Genomic DNA, 21,973 nt, shown 5'->3' on the forward strand with positions numbered 1-21,973 from the left:
CCAAGTAAGTTTTCTTCGACATGTATAATTGGATCTTAACTGCCTATTTTAATGTAGGCGAATCCGAACTCCCAGTGCCCCAAGACTTAGCAGCTTCCTGCTCTGCCAGTGTGCTGATAACGTAAGACTCTCCTTTAGGTTTATTATCTTCCTGTTCGCCGTTGCTAGCGCCTTTACTTGATTCTTTCACCTTACACTTAACGCGAACATCGCCAAACATGTAGTCGAACCATATGGAATGAATGCGCCGAACATGCCCGCCTGAATCTTCCTCGCCGAGTTCCAAATTCTCGTGTTGGATGCCATGATGGTTCATATCAACTTCTAAACCTCGGCTCTGCTCCATCAAAAACTCCAGTGCTGATCGGTGCTTCACCCTTGTCATTCGTCGCGCCTTTGGACTTATGCATATTGCGAAAGATAAACGTCCATTTTCAGTCTCTCCGGGTCGTGAGAATATGAGTATAAATTTTGCTGGAACTGACGATCCTAATCGAAGATCCAGACAATTGCCATAATCCATCCTCCTTGTGATCCAAGGGGGATAGAAAGAAATAATTTCGTAGCCTGCCGATATCACTTCTTCAATATGAAGACCTATCGTCTCACATTCCTTTCTCTTGGAGAGTCGCCAAGTGGTTGATAGTGGTGGCATGGGAGTGCTTTCTCGGAGATAAATCGGTGTTGACGTTGGCTTTGTGATGAAGAGTTTCCATAGTGCTGGTACTCGGCTAAGGGTAAATAATAATTTGGAATTGTTAATAAGGGAGAATAGTTTCTCCCTGCGGATGAGGAAGGGTGGGCTACCTGGTGCTCGACTGTAATGGTTTTTGTCTCCTCCTTTAGTTCGAACTAGGGGGAGCACTAGATGATTCCTGTGGTCGAAGGTCCCCGGGATAAGACACCTCAGAATTGCAATGAAAACTCGATTCTTGGAATCAATTGGACGAAGAGGGATTGCCATCTGCATGCCAATGTTTGTCATAGCAGAGTGAGTTGTCGTTAGTGGTACATCAGGGCTGGTTTCCTCAGTCTGAAGCTTTTGAAAACTGTGACAATGTTTGAAATCAGAAGGCGACTGAGCGAGGACGGGATCCGCGTGGAGTCTAGGTTGCGTTTTCGGTGTCAAGCGATAACCCCAAGCCAGTAAACTGTCATCGTCGCGTGACTTGATAACTTCTTCCTGGAGGCGGGTAAACGCCTTGTTCCCCTCGCCATAAAGAAGAGGCATGTTAACTTCAAGAAGACCTAAAAGACTATAAGCTCTATCTTCGACTCGCGTGGTCTCTCGGTCCGCCGCCCAAGCCAATCGAGCCGCGGCACAGAATTGGGAGAAATCCCCGGAGTCTAGAGCAATCCTCGGAATATTCGTTATCTCGGAGAGGAGGTAGAGCAACCCCAGCCTATTGAGATAATGCTCTTGGTGCGTAAACGCGGCCTGGAGATTTTGGGCTCGGTTTGGTTCCAATGACCGATTGATACGGCCGATATTAAGCTCATTCCACAAAGAATCAAAGAATATCAGCTCCATAGGCGCGAGTAATTCTTGGAGCGTCCAACCTCTTCTAAACCAGCGACTGTTTCGAAACTCTGAATCGTCGCTAAATGGATCATCATCTGCGGATACGTCTGACAGGTAGATGTAACAGATCCTAGACTGTCTATACCATCGGAACATCGAATTAATACCCTCGGAGAGCTCAGCACTGCTTGACTTGTCAATGCAGCAAGTGTCGATCCACACGTAGTCAAGGCCATCTTTAGCAGCTTGTCGACAGCACCCATCTATCTTCGTATACTGCTCATAGCTGGTGTGATCCGGGTTTGAAATATCTCGGAAAGTTATCTCATGCTTCTGCCATGTATGTGACTAGTATCTAGCATTAGTAATGATCTAGAGTATTCTCACCTCATATGTGCTGAAATACATGCTTACTGGGCACACTTACAAGAATAGCATAAGGCGGGGCGGGCTGCCCATTGAATTCCTCCAACTGTCTCGTATGAACTTGAAGGAGCCGCATTGGAGGGCATGTTGTTAGTTTAACTGTAAAAAGTTGACCTCATACACTAAATAATGAAAGAGGTCAAAGTGGAAATAATCCGGTAGGCTGTTTCCGCGCCGCTTGCTTTCAAATCCAGTTAGTTGCCTAATTATCGTCGAGTATCAGTGTAACTTAGAGGCATACCTCTGTGTGATGTATTTTTACTTTCGTAATATCATGATGACCAGATCGTTGGCCTCCCGCTACTTGCATGGGCGCAGGAGAAAGCGACAGCTGAAGGATGAGGTTGCATGCTGGGGTCGTAAGGCATAATTCACACAGTAAGACGGACCGGGGCGCAGCAAGACCCACCGGCAGTATTGGGGGCGAAAACGCCATGCTTAAAATCGTACGGGGAAAGGGTGATTGATTTGAAGAGTTTACGGTCAACGGGAACAATCGTAGTCCGGCGGTAGAATAACCCAACTCATGAATGTCCCGTGGTGAATTATTACTTAGGTATCTACCTAGGTAGGTGCCTAATGCCTACCTAGTAACATATCTATAGAAAGGATACCTAGTAGACAGTATAAGTTATTGCAACTCTACCTTTCTGAAACGATCAAGTAGAACTCAGGTAATATCTTGAGGTTGGTAATAGGTACCACTTTGGAATGGGGTCAGAAAAGGGGTTGGATGTGCTAATTGTAATTATCCCATATGTTACACGACAGCCATGCATAGCCGATCATAGAGCTGGTGACTTACCTATTTAGGCATACAAGGGGATATTTCGGCCTACGATGATTTCGCCCCTTTTCGGTAAACACGGAGAAGGTTAATGAGCATGTCAGCCATTTATTCTCAGAAAATACTTTGAGTTTCTATGTTGAATTAGGCATACATTATAATATCTAGGTAGTGTGTAGGTAGGAAATACAAGGCACCTCCTAAGGTAAAGAACTATCTCATGACGCCGTCGGAAAAAAGGAGTAATCTCATAATCCAGTTTTGTGACAGCATTCGCAAGAGAGCCAATTCAAATTTTAACCAAGAGATAAAGCAATATCATCAATCTTTAACGTCGCATATCATGCATTGTGCATCTTTCTCCTCATACAATCCCATTTTCCAACCTTTGAGCTCTCATACCTTTCTACGCATAATCCAAGACAAAGACAAACCCCAAAGAAACAAACCCAAACAATCTCCATTGTCACTCGGAATGGCATACTTAAACCACCAATTCCCACCCCTAACCCCAAACCTACCTCTCCCAAGAACCACAAACTCCGCATCTGAGATCGGAGTGACCAGGTAAGCCTCACTCAAAGCCCAAACTCACCAGACACAACACACTCCAGAACCTCCCACCAGCGCACCCTCAAAATGTCCGTCCTCACCGAAATCACACACCTACACACCACAGCCTCACACATCCTGCGCCCTCTCGGCCGCGCCCCAACGCGGAGCGAATACGCCTCCGCGCTCGAACTCGCGGACGAGGCCCTCGAGCTCGCACGCACGAGCCCCGTCTCCCTGAACCCCTCAGTAATCCCCACATGCGAGGCCTTCCAACGGTTCTGCTACGACCCGCTGCTGCGCTGCTACGCGCGGGCGGCGGGATACGAGCGCTTCGTGTATGAGCGGAGCTCGTCGGCTTCGGCGACGAAGCGCAAGCGCGCGGGCCGCGTGTTCGACACCGATCCCGGCGAGCATTTGGTCGAGGCGCTGCAGGCGGTGCGGTTGGGGCGGTTGTTGGAGGAGAGGGAGGGGAGGAGGATTCGTTGGCGGGATGAGGTTTGAGGGGAGCGGGTAGGTATGAGCGTGAGATGTGGTGTGGGATTTATGAGATATACATAAGAACACTTACTACTGCCACGGGCCTGGGGCTTGGTGGTGGTTATGAAGGTTTCTTGAAGGGTTAAGAAGGTAGGCTTATTTGGTGAGTAGGTAAGGTTGGTGTGGGGCTTTGGGGAAAAGGGGCGTTGTTGGATATAATTATTACCTAGTACTGGCAGTGAAGAGTTTCACAGCTATTATTTTAGGTGAAGAGGTAATGAAAAGTCATTAATTCCCTTCTATAAACTTGGCTCTTTTTCGTGCTTCTGTGTCGCCTCGTAACGTAAGCATCGTGATTCTAGCTGTCGACAGGCGATGCACAATGCACGATACGTCCGAAGCTTCTTATAGCCATCTGGATTTAAACAATATCCGAGACTCGACGTCATTGTTGCAGCCACGTCTTCTACGCATGTAGAATTAGGTGCCGGTTTCGTTTGGACCCTGATTAGGTAACCATATTCTTTCCCGTCAAGCCAAGCTTCACGACTCATCGCGTGCCGATACCCGGGTGAGATGAGCGAACCGGGCAACAATCTCTTGGCGAGATGCCAGCGGTCAAATCAAAGTGTCAGAAATCAGCCGGAAGTGTGGGCGAGGCTTGAGCTAAAGGACTTGGCAAATCTCTTCCATGCTTATATTGATCCAGGTTAAGTAGATGCGTGGGATATTATTTCAACCTCAGAAGTCTCACTTTCTTTTTTGAAAAAATGATGTGATCTTTCACCTTGCTCCTCAGTCGCCTTGGAGTGCCGGCGCGTTGGGAGAACAACACATGGAGCATGATCGATCCGAGGAAAGCGTCGAGCCGCGAAAAGCCTCTTGCTTCGGATTTTTACACAGAGAACAATTAATTGCGGCTTTCGCGGCATTAGGATGTTTCCTCGTCGCGGCTATCGTGTTAATCGGTTAGTTGCCAAAAATTTCCCTTGAAAATGTCGAATGTGTAGATCTTACATACTAACATCAAGCGTAATCGACTAGCTCTTGCAGCGACCGGCACAATTCACGCTGGCAGCCCTTCTAATGATTCTACCAGCCAGAAACGGGTAGTCAATGATGTAAGCATGCCAGGTTCAACGTCGACACCGACGTCTACTGCCCTAGGATCTGCAACTTCAGATTCGACTCAACCCTCTTTTACGCCATCTGTCGTCAACTCTGCTGCAGTCTCACATGTGATTCCTCTAAGAATCATGGCTCTTGGCGCCTCTATCGTCAAGGGCGAGACTTCTCCCGGCTACCTCGGTTTCCGCAAACCCATGCGTGATGAATTAGTCGACTCCGGTTTCATCGTGAACATGGTGGGATCTGTACAGTTAGGTGATTTCGTCGACAACGAGGTTGAAGCCTATGGCGGGAAGAAGGTCACGGAGATGCACGACTATGCCAAGAAGATCGTACCCCAGTCACTGCCCAACCTTTTCGTCGTCCATCTCGGGACCAACAATCTTTTGCAGAACAAGGACACCGACAAAGTTGGCTCGCAAATGAAAGATTTGATCGATTACCTGCTGACTGCTTCAAACCAATCAACGGTCATCATGAGCACCATGTTGACTAATAAAGTCCCCGATAAGGAGCCTAAGGTCTTGGATATGAATAAGCAGTATCGAGATATGATGAAGGGGTTCGAGGCAGATCAGAAGCCAGTCGTATTAGCTGAGATGCATCCCAGCGAAGGTGTCCCTGGGACTCCTACGACAGATGACATCGGACCCGATGGTTCACACCCTACAGTTAAGGGGTATGAAATGATGGCGAGTCTCTTCGTCAAGGCGATCAAGGAAGCCGAGGGAAAGGGGTTCTTCCGTAAAGCCGTCGATAATGGCACACCAGAAGATGGGAGTGTTGAGAAATGATAGAATTTGGTAATAGTCGGGGATCGCCAATACTTATTACCCCTGAGACGGCACCTAGTACTTAGCACCGCCGCGGCGCGGTAGCTAGCCCAGGTTCTAGCTTCAGGATTGTTAGAGGTTATAGGATAGATATATCTCAAAATGTTAATCACAAGGTATCGGGAACCATTGGTTTATCCGACACTATGAATTATATTTCTTCTTCAGAGTATGCAACTTACCGTGTCCATAATTTCGTTGTTATAAGCGCGTGGGTATGCGCATGACGGGACTGTGGTCCCGTCCGAAACCGGTCCTACCGAAAGCAACGACGCAAACGCGGCTTGCACCCTCCATGCCTCAGTCAAGGGTGCTTAAGTAGATGTCCTCGATTTGCATCACCACTGTAAGATACCGTGATTACGTACCGTCAACACCCGTCAAAAGGTGGACGACTTCGATGACGAGCCAATCGTAATTATGCGAGGGCTTAATCGGTTAGAGTATGTGGACTTTTAGAACAACATTTACGCAAGACCGATCGAGTTTCGCTTCCGAGATGCCGGCAAGCTCGAGAGGCTTAGAGCGCTAAAAATGAAGAGGGATCCGACTGATGCGATAGCCAAGCGACTCCTTGAGTAGGTACCTAGTGAGCAGTTATATTAGACGTCGGTAGAGATCTGCTCTTTCACGATCGCGTTGACTCCTATAGAAGATTGAGTCATCATCGGGTGGCCTCGAGTTTTGATTACACTGCAAAAGTATAGCCCGAAGAAAGAGCCTTGATCGCGTTCGCACTTTTGAGCGCTTGTGCACAATTTCGGACAGGCGTACGTATAATATGCCCTATCTAGGTAGGTAGTACGAACTCTCAGGAAGACGTACGATAACGGTAACGGTAACGATACGTACTAGGTATGCGGGTAGCACACAAAGATGGGTGTATAATTGAAGAAAAGTATCGCCTGCATATAAGTCGGAGTAATACGGACATCCCTCGACATTATGCTTCCAATGCGATGTGTGAAGAAGCTCTATGCCAAGGCTATTTTTATCACACCAGATGCCCAGTTCTAGTATAGCGACGTTGTTTGCTCCGGGTACGTCACCCCTTCACACCGAGCTTATGGCCTAACAACATTAGTTAAGAATGGAGGGATGGATGCGTCCGGACCTCCAAAGCATTTATATATTTAAGCTTGGGGAAGGGTAGACACCCTCATAGTTTCCGTCTGTCAACCTACGAATATATTGTCAAAACCCTCTCAATTATTCTTTGAACCGGGGGAAAAACTCACGATGCTAGGTCGTCTACTACTTACGATTGATGCCCTTGGAATGTGCATTGGCACATTGAATGCTGACTATTTCAGCGAAACCCATATGTTCAATCCGAAATGGCCGCCACATGCCAAGTAAGTCTATTAGTTATCCAACCCCCTCCTTTTTCCCTGCTAATATCTTCAACAGGTTCCACAACGTGCAAACTGTCGGCCTTGCCATGATTCTGTCGGTCATGACGCTTTATTATACGTGGCGTCCTGCTCGGACACGGGAGCTCAAACGTGAGTTCCTATTTATGAGCGCATTGTCCGGATCTATTTATTGGTTTGCTGGACTACTTTCAATTCTTCCGCCGCAAACGATGGGAGTCGATCCGGAGTTCGGCGGGCCAGCGTTCCCTCAGGGTCGCCTTTTCGTGGGTCTTATGACCTGTGGGTTATTAGGTGCCTGGCTGGAGTATTGACTGATATCCGACGGGGGAATTGGTGATGATAGCTTCGGTGATTTCTATCGTATCGAGTGGAAGGCAAATCCAAATTTCCATATCTAGTATCTGACGCTTTCATTGGCGAGTATGAGGACATTGTCGACCTTGGTGTGATTGCTTTTTTGGCCAGATGGCCTACACTTAACGGAAGCTCCGGAAACGGTCTCAGCTTTGTGGCGATCGTGACGCCCTATAATCTTCATACGTCTGAGGGGTGGCTTTTGTTGCAGCTGGCTACATGGTCAGATACTACCAGCTATGATTTATATTTTCACCAATAATCGACAATTGTGGAAAACGAAGAATTTGCTGTTTTGAAAGAAAATAGCCGCGGAGTAATTAAAAAATACAGCTCAGAATCCTGTGCATGAGCTGCTTAACTTCAACATATCAAACGATGTTAAACGGATGATGTGATGATAGAGGAAACTGCCGAATGAGTACCTACGAAGCAGGGGGGACAAGAGAATCGATGTGGGGCTTTGCGATGTTTGAAAGCGACTTCCTTGAAGCGCGACACTAGGTATACTATAACTACGTCAAAACTACGTAGCTTTCTAATTCAAAAGGATCTCGCTGATTTTCAAGTATATCGATTCAAATATTTTTAATAAATGAAGTATGCGATCGCTGATTCCGGAAATAACCTTAGATGTGATAATGCTACAGCATTAAACCTGGAGCTAGAGGACCGGCGTCGTGACGACCCCGCATCGCTTGATAGGAAGGTTCCGGAGTAAACCATAGGAGTGGAGGGCCAAATATGTGTGTAAGAAGGTAATCATCTCCATCTTAGATTCACAATTCTCAAATTGAATCGATTCCGAAAGTACCTACCTAAGTGCCATTAGACAATCCGCATCAAGAACATCCACAATGTCTTTGGGAGAAGCAATTCCAGTGGTGAACTTTGCCGTATGGTCGATGGGCTCAACTGAAGATAAGAAACATATTGCTCAAGAGTTAACAGACGCATGTCGCAAAGTTGGCTTTGTATATGTCGTCAACCATGGAGTACCCAATGATTTGCTGGAGGAAGCTTTTGGTTGGTCCAAGAAGCTCTTCGATCTACCTCGGGAGAAGAAGATGCTAGCACCCCATCCACCAGGTAAGTTTATGTAATCCAGTGTCGATGATCAATCATGGTAACAGTATGGTCTAGGCCCTAATGTCCACCGTGGATATTCGTGGCCTGGTCTAGAAAAGGTATCGCAAGATATCATCAAAGATGGCGACGAATCTAAAGAGGCCGAGAACCGGAAAATCTCAGATGTCAAGGTTTGTCCCAGCCCACCAATTCTTGTTAGGTTGACAAATCTCTAATCCCAGAAAGGAGAGCTATGAAATTGGCAGTGAGGAATCCAAATTACAGCCGAACGTCTGGATACCCGAAGACATCCTCCCTGGCTTCCGTGAATTTATGGTGCCATTCTACTGGAAGTGTTTCGGAATAGGAAAAGAATTGCTGCGTGCTTTAGCCATCGGAATTGGACTTGAAGACGAGGACTTCTTTCTTCGTTTTCATAGCGGCGAAAATAACCAATTAAGGCTACTTCACTACCCGCCAGTGGAATCAGAGAAGCTTTCCAGTAACGAAGTCGCTCGTATGCCCGCTCATTCTGATTGGGGTACGATCACAATGTTATTCCAAGACGACTGCGGAGGTTTGCAAGTTGAGCACCCGAATGAGCGGAACCATTTCGTTGATGCGACGCCGATGAAGAATACCTTGGTTATGAACGTGGGCGACTTATTGATGAGATGGAGCAATGGTATGTCCGGCGCGCCTTTATTACCACTAATATTCCGTGAAATGACTGACGTCGGGATTCAAGATTTCTTGAAATCGACGCTCCATCGCGTCACTCTTCCACCAGTTCAGAGCAAGCCTCAAGCTGATGGAAAGCTTATGACAAGACCAAGATACTCGATCCCATACTTCGTTTCTCCAGACCCGGAAGCTATTATTGAATGTTTATCAGTATGCATAGATGAGAAACACCCTGTCAAGTACGAGCCGGTTGTGCAGGAAGAGTATAGGCGAATGAGAGCCAGAGGACAGTATGCGGAACCAACGACCACTCCAATAACGGTCTCATAGTGAACTCGTGGTTTCGGATTGATGAATGTCAAGAGTCGTTTAAATGAGGACACGCTACGCCATCAATTGTAAGTTGTAGCCGAGACCGAGACATCGAAGAGTTGATGAATTCATAAAAATCAAGGGCAAGGGTTACAAAAGCTGCTGGTACAGATTACGGAACTTCGGATACCCCACCAGGTACTCAGGTACTTGTCCCTTCTCCAATCAGCCTGTTAGGCCCCCAAATTAATTAACCCCCGATTCTAATAGCCAATCGAATTCTAGAAATCGACAGGGGTTATCTATAAGCGCCTGTTTTGGCGCTCATGAGCGGGGCATAGCGCGTAATCATACTCCCCACACCGTTTGTCGGGATCAATGGGGTTGGTTACAGCAAGTTACAACTCTCCAGCTTCATTAATGATTGGACAAATCTCATCGACGCCGAGGAGCTGGTCAAGCTGTATTTAGCACAGCCTACCTATCTGCGGGATCTCCCTTTCGCAGGGATAAGGAGTACATATGTATGCAGCCAGCTCGCCTTATAGGATAAGATGGCGACCCAAAAAGTGGCCATCTGTCACCGTCGAGTCTCTTCACCTATTTACCTCCCCTTTTTGACCCTAAAACTGCGATTTTCTGAAAACTTCATCTAAAGCTATCTTGTTGAAAACCACATATCCCGAGTTAGTTGAGCTATTCCGCTTTGCATCTCCATATAATAGAAGCACGGCAAAGGTAAGTGTGAAATGGATGCGGGGCTGTTCCACCTTGACGATCCTTCAACTGCACCTCCAGCTACACCACCTCATTGAAACGCGAGGCTAACAATAACAGAGTATTCTCTATACTCAAAAACTCAAGAAGTGTTGAACCATCATGTCTGGCCAATATTATCCTCGTGCGTAACCCTCATTCCGACTTACCGTGTCATAGCTTAGGATTGGAACTAATAAGTCGTATACAGCGCCCCCTGGTGCGGCTGGATCAACAGGTATGTCTAGAAATCCATTGCCCCTAGACGGCGACCGGTAGCAGAAGACTGATGGAAACAATTTCAGCACCCCAAAAGAGTTATCCGCCACCACCCACATCTCCTCCCGCAAACCAGACGAAATTTTATCCTCCGCCGCCTGGAACTCCCAGCTACCCTCCTCCACAAACTCAAAGCTATCCCACTCCTCCACAACAATCATATCCAGCACCCCCACAGCAGAACTATCCAGCGCCACCACAACAGGCTGTATCTCCGCCACCCAAGATCGGAACACCAGTATACCAACCCCCACCTTCCCAGCCAGCACAACATGCCTTGCCCATTCGGAACGATGGCGCAATGACACCACCAGGCAGTGCTGCACCAGCATATGGAGACGTAGTCTCTAACCCTCCCGAGGGGTTCCCGAACGAGAAAGCGCAAAGCATTCTAGGGACGGGACCGAATCACTCGCGGACCACCTCAAATGCTGCTGGACCCTCGCATTTCCAGGGTGCCGCAGCGACTCTAGACGACGTGGGTACATTCAATGGTGGATCATATCGCATCAGTCACCGAGACTGCAACACGATTATCACGATTCAGCTGGCAATGGGGTGTCCGATAAGCGCAAAGCCGGGTGTACTGATCGCCATGAGCCCGACAATCACGCTGAAGGGCGAGTACAAGTTCAGCATGAAGAAGTTGATGGCCAGCGGCGGCGAGCTCGGTCACTCGACCTTCATTGGTCCTGGTGAATTGTTACTTGCCCCTAGTATGCTCGGCGACATGACCACCATCCGTCTAACGGGCGACGAGTCCTGGAGCGTCGGAAAAGACTCGTACGTGGCCAACACCCAGGGCGTCGTTCGCGACTACAAGCGCCAGGGTCTCGGAAAGGCTATGTTCAGCGGGGAGGGGCTGTGGGTCCACAAGATCAGTGGTATCGGTCTACTGTGGATCACCAGCTTCGGCGCTATCATCCGCAAGGACCTCGCTGAGGGTGAGAGGTATATCGTCGATAACGGTCATCTGGTCGCGTGGAATGTGAAGTACGTCATGGAACGTGTGGCTAGCGGTGGTATTATGGGTGGGCTTGCTAGCGGAGAGGGCCTCGTCTGCAAGTTTACGGGTCCGGGCACTGTGTTCTTGCAAACAAGGAACCCGGTAAGTAATGCATTTGTTTGCTCTTTTTTTTCTTTCCTCGATACATCTTAGTCTTGGGCGCCTGGTTGACTAATATACCGTACAGAGATCTTTTGGCGCTTATATGGCGGGTAACGCTGCGCCGCCGTAATTATTACCGTTTGGATATTCAAGGCAATATTCGATATTTCTACAAATGGGATATATTTCTAGTTACGTTTGCAAAATACCAGTGCCGGGCAGCTCATGTATTGGATACCTATTTTACTTTCACTTCTACGTTGGGGAAATTAAAATGTGAATGATAATAACGAAGCAGGATTGCTTTTGTGAATTGACTTCAATTATAACGTACTTTTACTTGATATAGCATCATGATTACTGACCTCTTCTTTATATTTGTGACTAGGACAATAGTATGACCAGTGATTACCCTTGGGTATTTATCGCTTTTTATTCCAAATTTAGCATCAGGGGGCTCTCAGACCGGATGACGAGATCAACCCGGAATATGTGCTAAGATTGTACGCATAGCTTATTTCAACCTCCTCTCAATAAAAACGGCAGTTGCTTTAAGCAGTAGTTCAGCTTCTATACAAGCAGTGGGCTATTACCTAGAATAAGATGTTTTAGGGATTTTTAAATACCCCTATTGTACGATATGCTAGTTGTAGAGTGTCGGGATTTGCTTTATGAATATGTCATTGAAGATGTGTTCTTGTAATCATTTGACGAGGCTCATGGTAGTAGAAAATAATAGATTTTCGTATCTCAAAAGCGTATTTTATAAAAAGGAGAAAAAAGGAGAGTGGGAGAGAAACCGAAGAAAAAATAATATCTCAGTATAACTACGGTTTTGCTAGGTAAAAAAAGGATAATATGATAGTTATTAGTAAAAAGGGGTTTAGGAAAGAAGTACAATTTGCACCTACTAACCTAGCTTAAACTACAAGGGGTATGACACGATTCATAGGTCCAGGAGAATGGCAAACATCTCGCTCCTTCTAGTTTCAATGACTCTACTGCTGGCTTAAGCGTTTCAAGGTGCACGGTACTTGGTACCTAATTGACAATACTGTACCAATCGCGCTAACGAATCGAAGCGACGACCTCCTTAGTGATCGTGCTTGCCAGAAACGCACAGGATACATAAAACTTAGATAAGGAAAGAGACTATATATTCTAAAGAAGGAAGGATCGGTCGATACCATTACATGTCTCTAGCGGAACGACGCGTCTTAAATCTCGTGAGTTTATTGCTTTCCTTTTGCTTCACCGTCTCAGTTCCGGGCATACAGCGTTCTTTGGTGGTATCTTGAGATTTTTTTTTTCAAAATTTCCCCTTGGTTTTTTGGACTTTAGACTTACAGTTTTCGTCACAATTTGTTAGGGTCCCCAATACTTAGGTACTATTAGGTACTCGGACAATCTGAATCTGAGTCGTCCACTAGCGGTTGAGGTACGATCATCATATAAATTGTCGACAACACTGAATACTCTAATCACTACCATCCCCCATTAATAAATCACCCAACAGGGCACTCGTACTCTACCCTCATAAATTTACAAAACACCTAAACATTACCAATCCCCATCCACCCAACAAATCTTTCCCACCCCCACCTCTTCTTCTTCACCTTCTTCACCTTCTTCACCTTCTTCACCTTCTTCACTTTCTTCACCTTCTTCACACTCTTCACCTTCTTCACCTTCTTCCTTGCAGACTTTCTTCTACTCTTTCTCATACACCTTTTCCTACACTTGTACTCTAACACTTCTTCGTGTAGCGAACATCAACACCGTTCAACCATTTTCAGCAGCAACACTGAATTTGGATTATTTTCTTCCGGGTACGTACACCCTATTTCGTCTTTTTATATTTCCTATTACCCAACTTTCTTCCTTCTTTCTGCCAGATTCCTAACAACTCTCTCAAGCAACCTCGTTCCGCGCCAGTTTTCCCACGCGTATCGGAATCATACAGTAATTCAACTGTACAATATATCACCGACGAGATACCTTCTCCTACGATTAGGCTAGTATTCTCCACCAAATATTCATTCTATCCTTAATACTCCATCCAATCCTGCTCACGTATATCTACCATTATATCAAACTTCGTACCCTACCATACTATGACCACTACCCGTCTATGGAGATATGCCATACACCTCCGTGCTGCGCGTTCACCCCATTCTTTACCGTTTATTTCCACATTCTATGGAAGTGTTAGCACAGTATTTCCTTCTTATCTTCTTTATACCTATCACTCACATCCTAAGTGATTATAATCGCACACTCTCGTCTACTAGAATACATGCTGATACCTTGCTCTACACAGTATACCACACATAGCGTACACGCTTGTAATACCTTTTCCAACCCACACTTACCGCGTTCTGATCACAATATCAATCTCGACCTGATCTGTAAGATATCAGCTCTCTTCAAACCCCTAGGTCACCAGTTTCCAATATTATTTTTACCAATCTCTTCAAGTCATCAAAATTGTAGCCTACTAATCTTTGATATTAGTGCACTTGGAGCCGAAGATGCGCCACGCCCTGGCAAACAAGGCTGCCGCCAGAGCGAAGTCGCTGAACTTGAGCGTCGATACCAATGTCAACACCGACACTCGTGGCTCAGTGGCAACGACTCGGGGTGCAGATGTTTCTACCCAGATCTTAACCGCACCACCAAATCAGCAGAACTTTGACAGCACCGAAGTCAGAGTCAAGTCCGCGAAGCCAAGCGAGGCTCTCGCTAACCCTAATTGGCGATCCCGCCAGTTAGGCCCGGGTGCTCCCCTAAGACCCCCCAAAACTGCTGGCCTACCGAAGACCGAATTCCAGAGATCCGGGGGTCACGAAGCAAAGAACCCCGTCCGGGATGTTTCCCTAGACGATGAATCTTCTGTGCGCCGATATCGAATGACGCCTGTTGATCCTGATTTCATCCATTCAGCTCCATTAACGAAGAAGGAATTCACAGGTGCAGATATTGACTCGGGCGGCACTGAGGATGATGAGGACAGAGACATGTATCCAACAGACCAGCAGCGTGGCAACGATCTAGGGGTAGAGGCTCTTGTCCGATTGGAACCACTATCTCCAAGAACTCGCGAAAACTTTGGACGTCAGAAGGCAGATAGCCAATGGATGGAGAAGTGGCGTTATGGAGATTCTCCGTTAAGTGCCACTCCACTCCCGCAGACAAATTCTTCATGCTCAGAGGAATACATTACCTTTCCAGCCGCCAATGTTAAAGCAATTAGAGAATCCCGAAGATTCAAGACAGGCGCCTGGGGGGACCTAGACGAACAAGTGCAGAGACAAGTTTTTGAGTTTAAGGAGCCACGTACGGCAGGTCTTCCGTTACGTTACCTGCATCGAGAGAATGAAAGCGGTAGACGTCCATTAGTCTTTGAATCCATCGTTCAGGATCCAGCAACCCGTGGAACAACGTTCAATAGTAGACGCCTGGTGGCGCCTTGCCCCCCAACTATCCCCGAGCATCCTCAAGAAGAGGCTCAGCGCTACGATACTTTAATCCACAAACTCAACAAGGGGTCAGACTTTTCCTTCGCTGACGAACGCCACAAACAGGAACAAACTGACGATGGACTCCGCATCCGAGAACAATTTCGTGCGATTGGACGCCGCTCAAACATTGAGAATAAGGAGAGTTCTGCAGCGTCAAAGTCGATGACTCTATGCCGCCCATCGACGAATGGCGCCAGCGATTTTGGAATCGGGGCTATTGAAAAACAGCGCAAACTATTGAACCCTCAAGCTTCTGAGTTTCAATTTTCTGGTCAAGTCTCCCACGACTTTTCCAGTTCATCAAACACAACTCATCCTAATCGTCCAACTCCAACTATTAACAATCCTCCGAACAATCAAGTTATTGTTAGTAGCGACGCACAAGTAATCTTGGAAATGCTAGCTCGCCTCCGAGAAGAGGTAGCAGAATTAAAGCAATCGACCACGCACCCATCGAACTCCCAAGGCGCCGGGCTTCAGCAGCAGCTAGACAAATTGCAAGACATGGCGAAAAGCATGAGCACAGACTCAGAATCTCAGTCTCCGACTGAGCCTCCGACTGAACAGAACCAAGCTCAGCAGACAGCACTTGTACATGTCCCCCGCCAATCGCAGCAAGGACACCAGCATGGTCAGCATGGAAGCCAGTATGGAACTCAGTACGGAACTCAGTATGGAACTCAGTATGGCACTCAGCCGGGATTTCAACAGGTATACCAGCAAGGATATCAGCCATATGGAGGTTATACGCAACCTCAACCTCAACCTCCTGCGGTGTCATGTCCCGGTATGATGCAAAGTCAGACGTACATCCCTGGGATGTATGATAGTCCCATTGTCAGTGGATCGGTATATGATCCATCTGCGTACAATGGAGCTAACAACGGAGTTAACAATGGCACTGGTTATAGTTCAGCTGGCTACGCTCCTGCTTACCCGGTGGCTCCTGTCTATGACTTCAGCGGGCAGCCAAATACGCAGTTCCACGCGGTTCCCATCGTGAACCCAGCTACCCTTGCCGCTCCTGTGAGCACTGGTAACATACCACTCCCTCAACAGGCACAAATGGCCTTTGGTCCTAAGCCAGTCAGGAAGCCTCGCGGACCTCCCCGTATGGGTGATCCTCACTATGCGGAACACCAACAAAACTATGAGCTGTACCTTGAGATGAAGCGTGCGACCGACCCCGAGTATGCACGACAATGCAGGGATCGCCAGGCAAGACGCTCTGAGCGACAACGATCCTCAAAGACATCTTGAGTATTCGCTTAGGTCTCTGTTATATCGTCTTAACGATAAACATCTTGGCGAATGGATATTTGGATCCTCGAATGGGATCATCTGCGTATTGCGAACGGCAAACAACCTTCCACGGATGTTATTGGTTTCATTTTAATTTTTCTTTCTTTCGTTTTTTATTTTCTCTTTTCTTTTCGGGTTTCGTTTTTCCACTGGACGCGACGGCATGTTTCTGAGCCACGAATGACGGAATGAGCATAGCAACTCTCCACATCGCAACCTCTGATTCTCTCTTATGCGATCATATGCTCGGCATCGTTTCATTGGCTCTATCGGCATTTCCTTCTCATTTTCGTGCGCTTATTTCCTTCAGCTCTTGCGTTTTGGAAGCACCGAGTCATCGAGTTCTGCAAATTGCCACTGGATTTTCAATGTCTCATTCATAGGGACTTGGACATTGAGAACTACCTGGAGATATTATACTCCAACGCTCATTACAACTTGCAAATCGACTTAAATTCCTACTCCTACGCTTAACTTGACAATCCAACATAGCCTCATGCTATTTCTCTGGAGGCTCAAGTTCGTATAGGAAAAGCATCCACATGATGCTAACGAAGAGGAGTTAACGAGAACTTTCTCCATTCGATATCTGCGTGTTGTTTGTTGTGCAAAGGGCGGTAGGGTGGGCACGGAAACCTCACGTGGACTAGATAAGGTGCGTTATTAATGATACCTGAGAAAAAATATTTGCAAGCGGTTAGCTAACAGATATTTTGAAAGGTTGTTTTATTTGCGTCAGTGGACCTTACCATGACCAATAATCAACAACAAACTACCATCATCCACATCTCGTCGGGTACGGTGAACGATGATGTGCCGAGGATACTGAAAAGATTTGCCCCAAAATCACAATTGGGGGTGCGGAACTGGGAGGTTGTCTGGATTTTTTGTGTGGCCTTGAGATAGGATGCCGTCGGCGGGGGAGTTAGCTGAATATGAGCGTCTTGAGAGGGTATGGTTGTTTTAACGGGGATTGGCTAAAGTTGAACCGGCGTAGTGGTTTATACTAGAAGACGTCAAGATGATCCGGTTTCTCGACAAAACTACCTACTGTCGCATAGGTCTGGTCTAATCGTCAATGCCAGATCGGATTTCCAATCGCCGACACCTAGCAAGACGCCAATATCAACGAGGTGCTCAAGACTGGACGATAACTTTCGATTGGTTATGACCTATGCGACAATGGACGGTTACGATGAGATTCATCATCCTACTTTCTCACGGTGTCTTTGTCTTCACAGCTACACGCAATGATCAGCTGTGGAAAGTATTTGTCAAGCGGTCTTTGCGACGATCGAAGCTTGACCACCAGCATTAACACCAACCATCCTGCATGCAATATCTCGTGGAAAACAAGACTGGGTTCCGGCCATATATCAGCTGACAACTCACTTTTTTACCAATTATCCCGCCATGAATACGTTCTCGGCACACATTCTTCCAAGCGATACTCGAGGTGTGATTAACGGTATCAAATAACCGGGACGGCCAACAATACATACATCCATATCTACATGTCTATATGGCAACGCGCAACTAGTAGGATAAGTTGTGGCGTTCTCGTTCAGACATAATTAGGTAGATTTGCTACTGCTTTGTCCTTTGTGGATGCAGATGAATTAATTCGTTATTAAATGATGTCTATGAAGAAATATGTGAATTGGTGAATGCGTAGATCCCTGGAAGTTGTTGAAGTGCGGCTGAGAGCGATCGTCGCTGGAAATCTAGCGAATCGGATATTGTGAATGACGTATCCACCAATCATAATGGCAAAATTGATGGAGATTGAGGGATCTGTAGGTGATTCTAGTGGGGTGTGCTTATGTAAGTACCTGTACCTTGACCTTAGAGAACCTTGAACAGTGCCAAGTGGGGCCCTGGAAGCTTGTGACGTTCCCCACCGATTCAATTGAACCTTGAGCTTCTCGAAGTTGAGAGGTTGGAATCTTACCTCGACATCCTCAAAATTGCAACCTAAGTTTGGAATTGATCTCAAAAATCACCATCAATACCAGATCACCTGCTAAAACCTACCCCTTACAGAGTTTTGGGTGAAGTTGGAGTGAAGGGGAGGTCACTAGAGTAACATGCTTCACCTCTATTCTTCAGCTTCGTTTGGTTTCTTGGTTGATCGCGACCATCTACACCTCCTCACGTCTTTTTCCATTTAATCTTTTCGCAGAAGCTTAAGGCATTACTATTCTCCGCTTCCGCCCAATCCCTATTCCTAAGAATTCTTCTGCTCTACGCCACATCATTGCCTTAACGATGTCGACTCCGATGCGTCACGGCCCCTCCCAGCAGGGCCGTACACCCTCACAGCACCCCGTAGCCGCGCCTACACCTCAAGCTTCGACTCCATTTTCAAACCCGCAAACCGCTGCCGCCTTCTCCCCTCACGGTCCTAGATCCTCACCACAGCAATTTAAGAAATCCCCCGCCACCGGTACGATGATTGGAACCAATACCAGTGTGACGGTCAACTTCGATAGCCCTTCCGTTACTGCTGCTTATAATACTTTGGGTATAAATATGAATATTAACGACCTTAACCTGGATAGCATAAGTGTTGGGGGACTGGTTGCCGCAACGAGACAATCAGATGAGGAAGATCGCAAGAAGAGGATGGAAGCGGTTATCGCCGCTCTTTGGGTAAGTGATATCTAGCTTGTATTGCTAAGAATACAAGCAGTAATTAACCCCTCCACAGGGCCAAAATAGTAGTCGTGTTAGTAACCAAGGACTCGAGAGATTGGCTATCCACCTGAATCTGGAGTGTCTTTGGGAGGATGTTAAGGGTGCCGGCGAAAATGCCAAGACTCTGATCATAGCAGGACAGACTATGGCAGTTGAGGTCGGCATCACTAATCACGTCGTACATCAAGCTTCATTGGTGTATACCGAATCCATGCCAATTCTCGAGAAACATGCCGACAAAGCATCCGCTATCTTACTGAAGGACCTCTCTCTGGCTCCTGGCCAGAGCCCTTTGACCAAGAGATTAACGCAATTCCGTGCAAATCTCGAACGTCTTGCTACGCTTGACAAACTTAGCGGCTCTCCCGGGTTTAACTGTCACGAGGCGATCGCAGGTATTTGGGAAAGCTTGGAAAGACTTCACAGATGGGACGTCGAGAAACTTCGGCATGAAGACCGCGCTTTCATTCGTATGTCAGATGAAAGACTCAGAGTCTTTAGTCTCTGCCTCCGCAATGGCTGTCCTCTCATGCATGCTCGGGGTCGAATTGGTCTTAGTCTTGACTACTGGAAAGAGAGGAGAAAACTTGCATCTACGACTGTGGATACCGATGATGCCAAAACGTGGGGCATTCTAATCGAGTGTGCACCTGCTAGTGGCATGGTTTACAGTCCTGTGCGAGTCTCGGATAAGTGGATTAGTCCCGATATCGAGAAGTCACATATTACAGAAACAGATATGATGCAAACTTCTGTGCCTTTCCTAGATTGGCTTGAGCCGCCTACCACTCTTCTACCATCCTCGGAAGAAGTGAAGACGGAAGGTGGACTGGAAGGACTGCCTGGTCCCAAAACTCCTGATGTCGTCTTCATGGCCACTTTCGATCCTCCAGTCATCGTTCCTCATGCTGTCGCTATGGAGATATATAAGATTTCTGCGACGAATGTCCCTTTAACGAACATCACCTTCGATGCACTAATGTTTCCTATTCCTGAAGGAAGCCCTTACGATCCTAGCGAGCCCCGGGAATTTACCTTCATCCAGACTATTCCCACTTTCTCGCAAAGCCCTCAGGCGGAACCCACCTTGAAGGCTCATCGTAACACTTTATTCATATACAAGCCAGTTTATGGGCAGGTCGTTAACCATGTACCCTTTGCCCACCCAAAGGACCTAGTTGCGATGCTGCCATTGCTGCGCCAGTACGCGTTCCTATCTTTGCTCCTTACTAATATGTTCAAGCCCAAAGAAGGAAAACCGTCTACTACAGAATCCAGCGAGGAAGATAGTCATCAACCGGTTACTCAAAAAGATGAGTTTGAACAATTCATGTCTACGAAGACGTCAAAGGAAAAATCAGTCCCAAAGAATGCATTAAAGGTAGACCTTACCCTAACAGCGCATCCTGTTCCACGCTTATTATTGGTGTTCCCTTTCAATGGCGACACGGCAAACGTCCTACTCGAGATCCAGATCGGCGGCCGAGTCGCCATTATCTCCGAGAATATCCTCAAGCCAACGAGTGATAGTCAAGGAATGGAACAATTTAGAAGATCGGACTGGGCTAATGCGCTCGAGACTATGGAGGATATCGGAGCTTGGATCGAGCTTATAAAACGTACGCTGGAGGAAGAGTAAACACTCTTGATGGAAATTAGATTTACGGACATGCGTCGAGCGTACGGTGCTAGTATTCGGAGTCCGTTGAGGGGTGTAACTAGGCGTAACAGTACTGACATCAGTGGCGTGAGGGGGCGGAAAACAAAATTTGCGGGTTACGAGTGACACGGTTTATACGGCTATGATACCCCGGAGGCCCTTTGCCTTTGTTGCGTGTTGGACTAGGTATAGATGGGATCGCGATCGCGATTGCGCTTTTTTTTTCTTCTTTTCGATGTGCTTTGCGCGGTTGCGTGTTTGCCATTTATTCGCGTAGGATCTGACGGTTTGTTGGATCCGGTCGAGGGGGGAATAAATGGATTAACTACCTAGGTACCTATGGAAATTGCTTGTGTTTTTTGTGATTTGATATGGGTGCTACATACCTCCATAGGCACCTACCTATCTTATGATCACTGGGTGGGTGCCCTATATGTCTAGAGACTTGCTTCTCGTGCTCGTCATCGGACCGTTTCTTCAAGACGTTGAGCTTTGTGGAAGTGCATCTAAAGACTAACCCCGTTTTCCTGGAGACTCGACTAGTTCAAATCCAAGTTCACGTGTAAGTACTTCCTCTTTCAAGGTAGGTAGGTAAGCAAACGAAGAAAAAAGCCTACCTAAGTTTGCTTCGCAGCCTGTCTTCGGTCAATACAGACCTCATGTTTGCAAAATTTCGTGATACCCGCCGAGAAAAAAAAACGTCCTTAATCCCCCTTTCTCGCGCGTAATAAACACATATTCAAATCACATCACGCAGCCAGATCAAATTAGCATAATCTCTGTTCCATAGTACACTGTATTAAGGCTTTATCTATTGCTCCAGCTCCAGCTCTTTCTCGGGTAATGCTGTATCATCCTCATCCCTCAGCTCTCTCTCCCCTCCTCTTCTCCCATCTCTCCTCTATCCCGCCTCCTCTTCCTCTCCTAGGAACAAATCGGAGCCGAACAACAACAACAGCAGCAGCAGCAACGACAGCGAGAGAGAGAGCGCACACCGGGAACCCCTTCGCTCCTTCTACTAAAGCACCCGTGATATTATATTTCCTGGTGCGTCCATGCTCTCTTTCCTCCTCTTTCCCCTGCCCCTGTCTTAGGAGGGTGGTATGTGGGAGTGTGGTCGTTGCATCC

At 47.0% G+C, this 21,973-nt stretch overlaps 8 protein-coding genes across 8 annotated transcripts; 7 read left to right on the forward strand and 1 right to left on the reverse strand.

The window, feature by feature from the left end:
* Positions 1-43: 43 nt before the first annotated feature.
* On the reverse strand, positions 44-2,024 carry GGS22DRAFT_192011 (HET-domain-containing protein; the record flags this gene model as incomplete). Its single annotated transcript, XM_047965201.1, has 2 exons — positions 44-1,870; positions 1,950-2,024. The coding sequence occupies 2 exons, from the start codon at positions 2,022-2,024 to the stop codon at positions 44-46; spliced, it is 1,902 nt and encodes a 633-aa protein (XP_047815651.1).
* An 890-nt stretch (positions 2,025-2,914) lies between these two features.
* GGS22DRAFT_56971 (uncharacterized protein) lies at positions 2,915-3,929 on the forward strand. Its single transcript, XM_047967440.1, has one exon. It carries the CDS (start codon positions 3,375-3,377, stop codon positions 3,789-3,791), a length of 417 nt encoding a protein of 138 aa, XP_047815652.1. The 5' UTR covers positions 2,915-3,374; the 3' UTR covers positions 3,792-3,929.
* A 533-nt stretch (positions 3,930-4,462) lies between these two features.
* Positions 4,463-6,197, forward strand: GGS22DRAFT_56973 (carbohydrate esterase family 3 protein). The gene is made up of 2 exons (XM_047967441.1): positions 4,463-4,735; positions 4,812-6,197. The coding sequence occupies exons 1-2, from the start codon at positions 4,603-4,605 to the stop codon at positions 5,687-5,689; spliced, it is 1,011 nt and encodes a 336-aa protein (XP_047815653.1). The 5' UTR covers positions 4,463-4,602; the 3' UTR covers positions 5,690-6,197.
* Positions 6,198-6,967: 770 nt separating this feature from the next.
* On the forward strand, positions 6,968-7,415 carry GGS22DRAFT_192014 (uncharacterized protein; the record flags this gene model as incomplete). Its single annotated transcript, XM_047965202.1, has 2 exons — positions 6,968-7,083; positions 7,139-7,415. 2 exons carry the CDS (start codon positions 6,968-6,970, stop codon positions 7,413-7,415), a joined length of 393 nt encoding a protein of 130 aa, XP_047815654.1.
* Positions 7,416-8,050: 635 nt separating this feature from the next.
* On the forward strand, positions 8,051-9,989 carry GGS22DRAFT_56975 (Clavaminate synthase-like protein). Its single transcript, XM_047967442.1, has 6 exons — positions 8,051-8,547; positions 8,602-8,717; positions 8,773-9,211; positions 9,275-9,608; positions 9,665-9,728; positions 9,808-9,989. The coding sequence occupies exons 1-4, from the start codon at positions 8,316-8,318 to the stop codon at positions 9,538-9,540; spliced, it is 1,053 nt and encodes a 350-aa protein (XP_047815655.1). The 5' UTR covers positions 8,051-8,315; the 3' UTR covers positions 9,541-9,608; positions 9,665-9,728; positions 9,808-9,989.
* Positions 9,922-12,031, forward strand: GGS22DRAFT_57008 (DUF124-domain-containing protein). The gene is made up of 5 exons (XM_047967443.1): positions 9,922-10,260; positions 10,360-10,423; positions 10,490-10,516; positions 10,584-11,665; positions 11,751-12,031. The coding sequence occupies exons 2-5, from the start codon at positions 10,402-10,404 to the stop codon at positions 11,793-11,795; spliced, it is 1,176 nt and encodes a 391-aa protein (XP_047815656.1). The 5' UTR covers positions 9,922-10,260; positions 10,360-10,401; the 3' UTR covers positions 11,796-12,031.
* A 1,937-nt stretch (positions 12,032-13,968) lies between these two features.
* Positions 13,969-16,583, forward strand: GGS22DRAFT_57122 (uncharacterized protein). Its single transcript, XM_047967444.1, has one exon. It carries the CDS (start codon positions 14,197-14,199, stop codon positions 16,444-16,446), a length of 2,250 nt encoding a protein of 749 aa, XP_047815657.1. The 5' UTR covers positions 13,969-14,196; the 3' UTR covers positions 16,447-16,583.
* Positions 16,584-18,398: 1,815 nt separating this feature from the next.
* Positions 18,399-21,175, forward strand: GGS22DRAFT_172009 (mediator of RNA polymerase II transcription subunit 1-domain-containing protein). The gene is made up of 2 exons (XM_047962692.1): positions 18,399-19,140; positions 19,199-21,175. The coding sequence occupies exons 1-2, from the start codon at positions 18,757-18,759 to the stop codon at positions 20,822-20,824; spliced, it is 2,010 nt and encodes a 669-aa protein (XP_047815658.1). The 5' UTR covers positions 18,399-18,756; the 3' UTR covers positions 20,825-21,175.
* Positions 21,176-21,973: the final 798 nt, after the last annotated feature.

Source organism: Annulohypoxylon maeteangense (genome assembly GCF_022496945.1).
Source record: "Annulohypoxylon maeteangense strain CBS 123835 unplaced genomic scaffold GGS22scaffold_18, whole genome shotgun sequence".
Lineage (NCBI taxonomy): Eukaryota > Fungi > Ascomycota > Sordariomycetes > Xylariales > Hypoxylaceae > Annulohypoxylon > Annulohypoxylon maeteangense.

Excerpts from the sequence above, each read along its gene's own strand:
- GGS22DRAFT_172009 (XM_047962692.1), top strand. The coding sequence starts at position 18,757 with ATGTCGACTCCGATGCGTCACGGCCCCTCCCAGCAGGGCCGTACACCC. Across the intron at positions 19,141-19,198 it reads CGGTTATCGCCGCTCTTTGG|GGCCAAAATAGTAGTCGTGT; the intron begins GTAAGTGATATC and ends ACCCCTCCACAG.
- GGS22DRAFT_57122 (XM_047967444.1), top strand. The coding sequence starts at position 14,197 with ATGCGCCACGCCCTGGCAAACAAGGCTGCCGCCAGAGCGAAGTCGCTG.
- GGS22DRAFT_56973 (XM_047967441.1), top strand. The coding sequence starts at position 4,603 with ATGGAGCATGATCGATCCGAGGAAAGCGTCGAGCCGCGAAAAGCCTCT. Across the intron at positions 4,736-4,811 it reads CGCGGCTATCGTGTTAATCG|CTCTTGCAGCGACCGGCACA; the intron begins GTTAGTTGCCAA and ends GTAATCGACTAG.
- GGS22DRAFT_57008 (XM_047967443.1), top strand. The coding sequence starts at position 10,402 with ATGTCTGGCCAATATTATCCTC. Across the intron at positions 10,517-10,583 it reads TGGTGCGGCTGGATCAACAG|CACCCCAAAAGAGTTATCCG; the intron begins GTATGTCTAGAA and ends AAACAATTTCAG. Across the intron at positions 11,666-11,750 it reads TCTTGCAAACAAGGAACCCG|AGATCTTTTGGCGCTTATAT; the intron begins GTAAGTAATGCA and ends TATACCGTACAG.
- GGS22DRAFT_56971 (XM_047967440.1), top strand. The coding sequence starts at position 3,375 with ATGTCCGTCCTCACCGAAATCACACACCTACACACCACAGCCTCACAC.
- GGS22DRAFT_56975 (XM_047967442.1), top strand. The coding sequence starts at position 8,316 with ATGTCTTTGGGAGAAGCAATTCCAGTGGTGAACTTTGCCGTATGGTCG. Across the intron at positions 8,548-8,601 it reads GCTAGCACCCCATCCACCAG|GCCCTAATGTCCACCGTGGA; the intron begins GTAAGTTTATGT and ends AGTATGGTCTAG. Across the intron at positions 8,718-8,772 it reads GGAAAATCTCAGATGTCAAG|GAGAGCTATGAAATTGGCAG; the intron begins GTTTGTCCCAGC and ends AATCCCAGAAAG.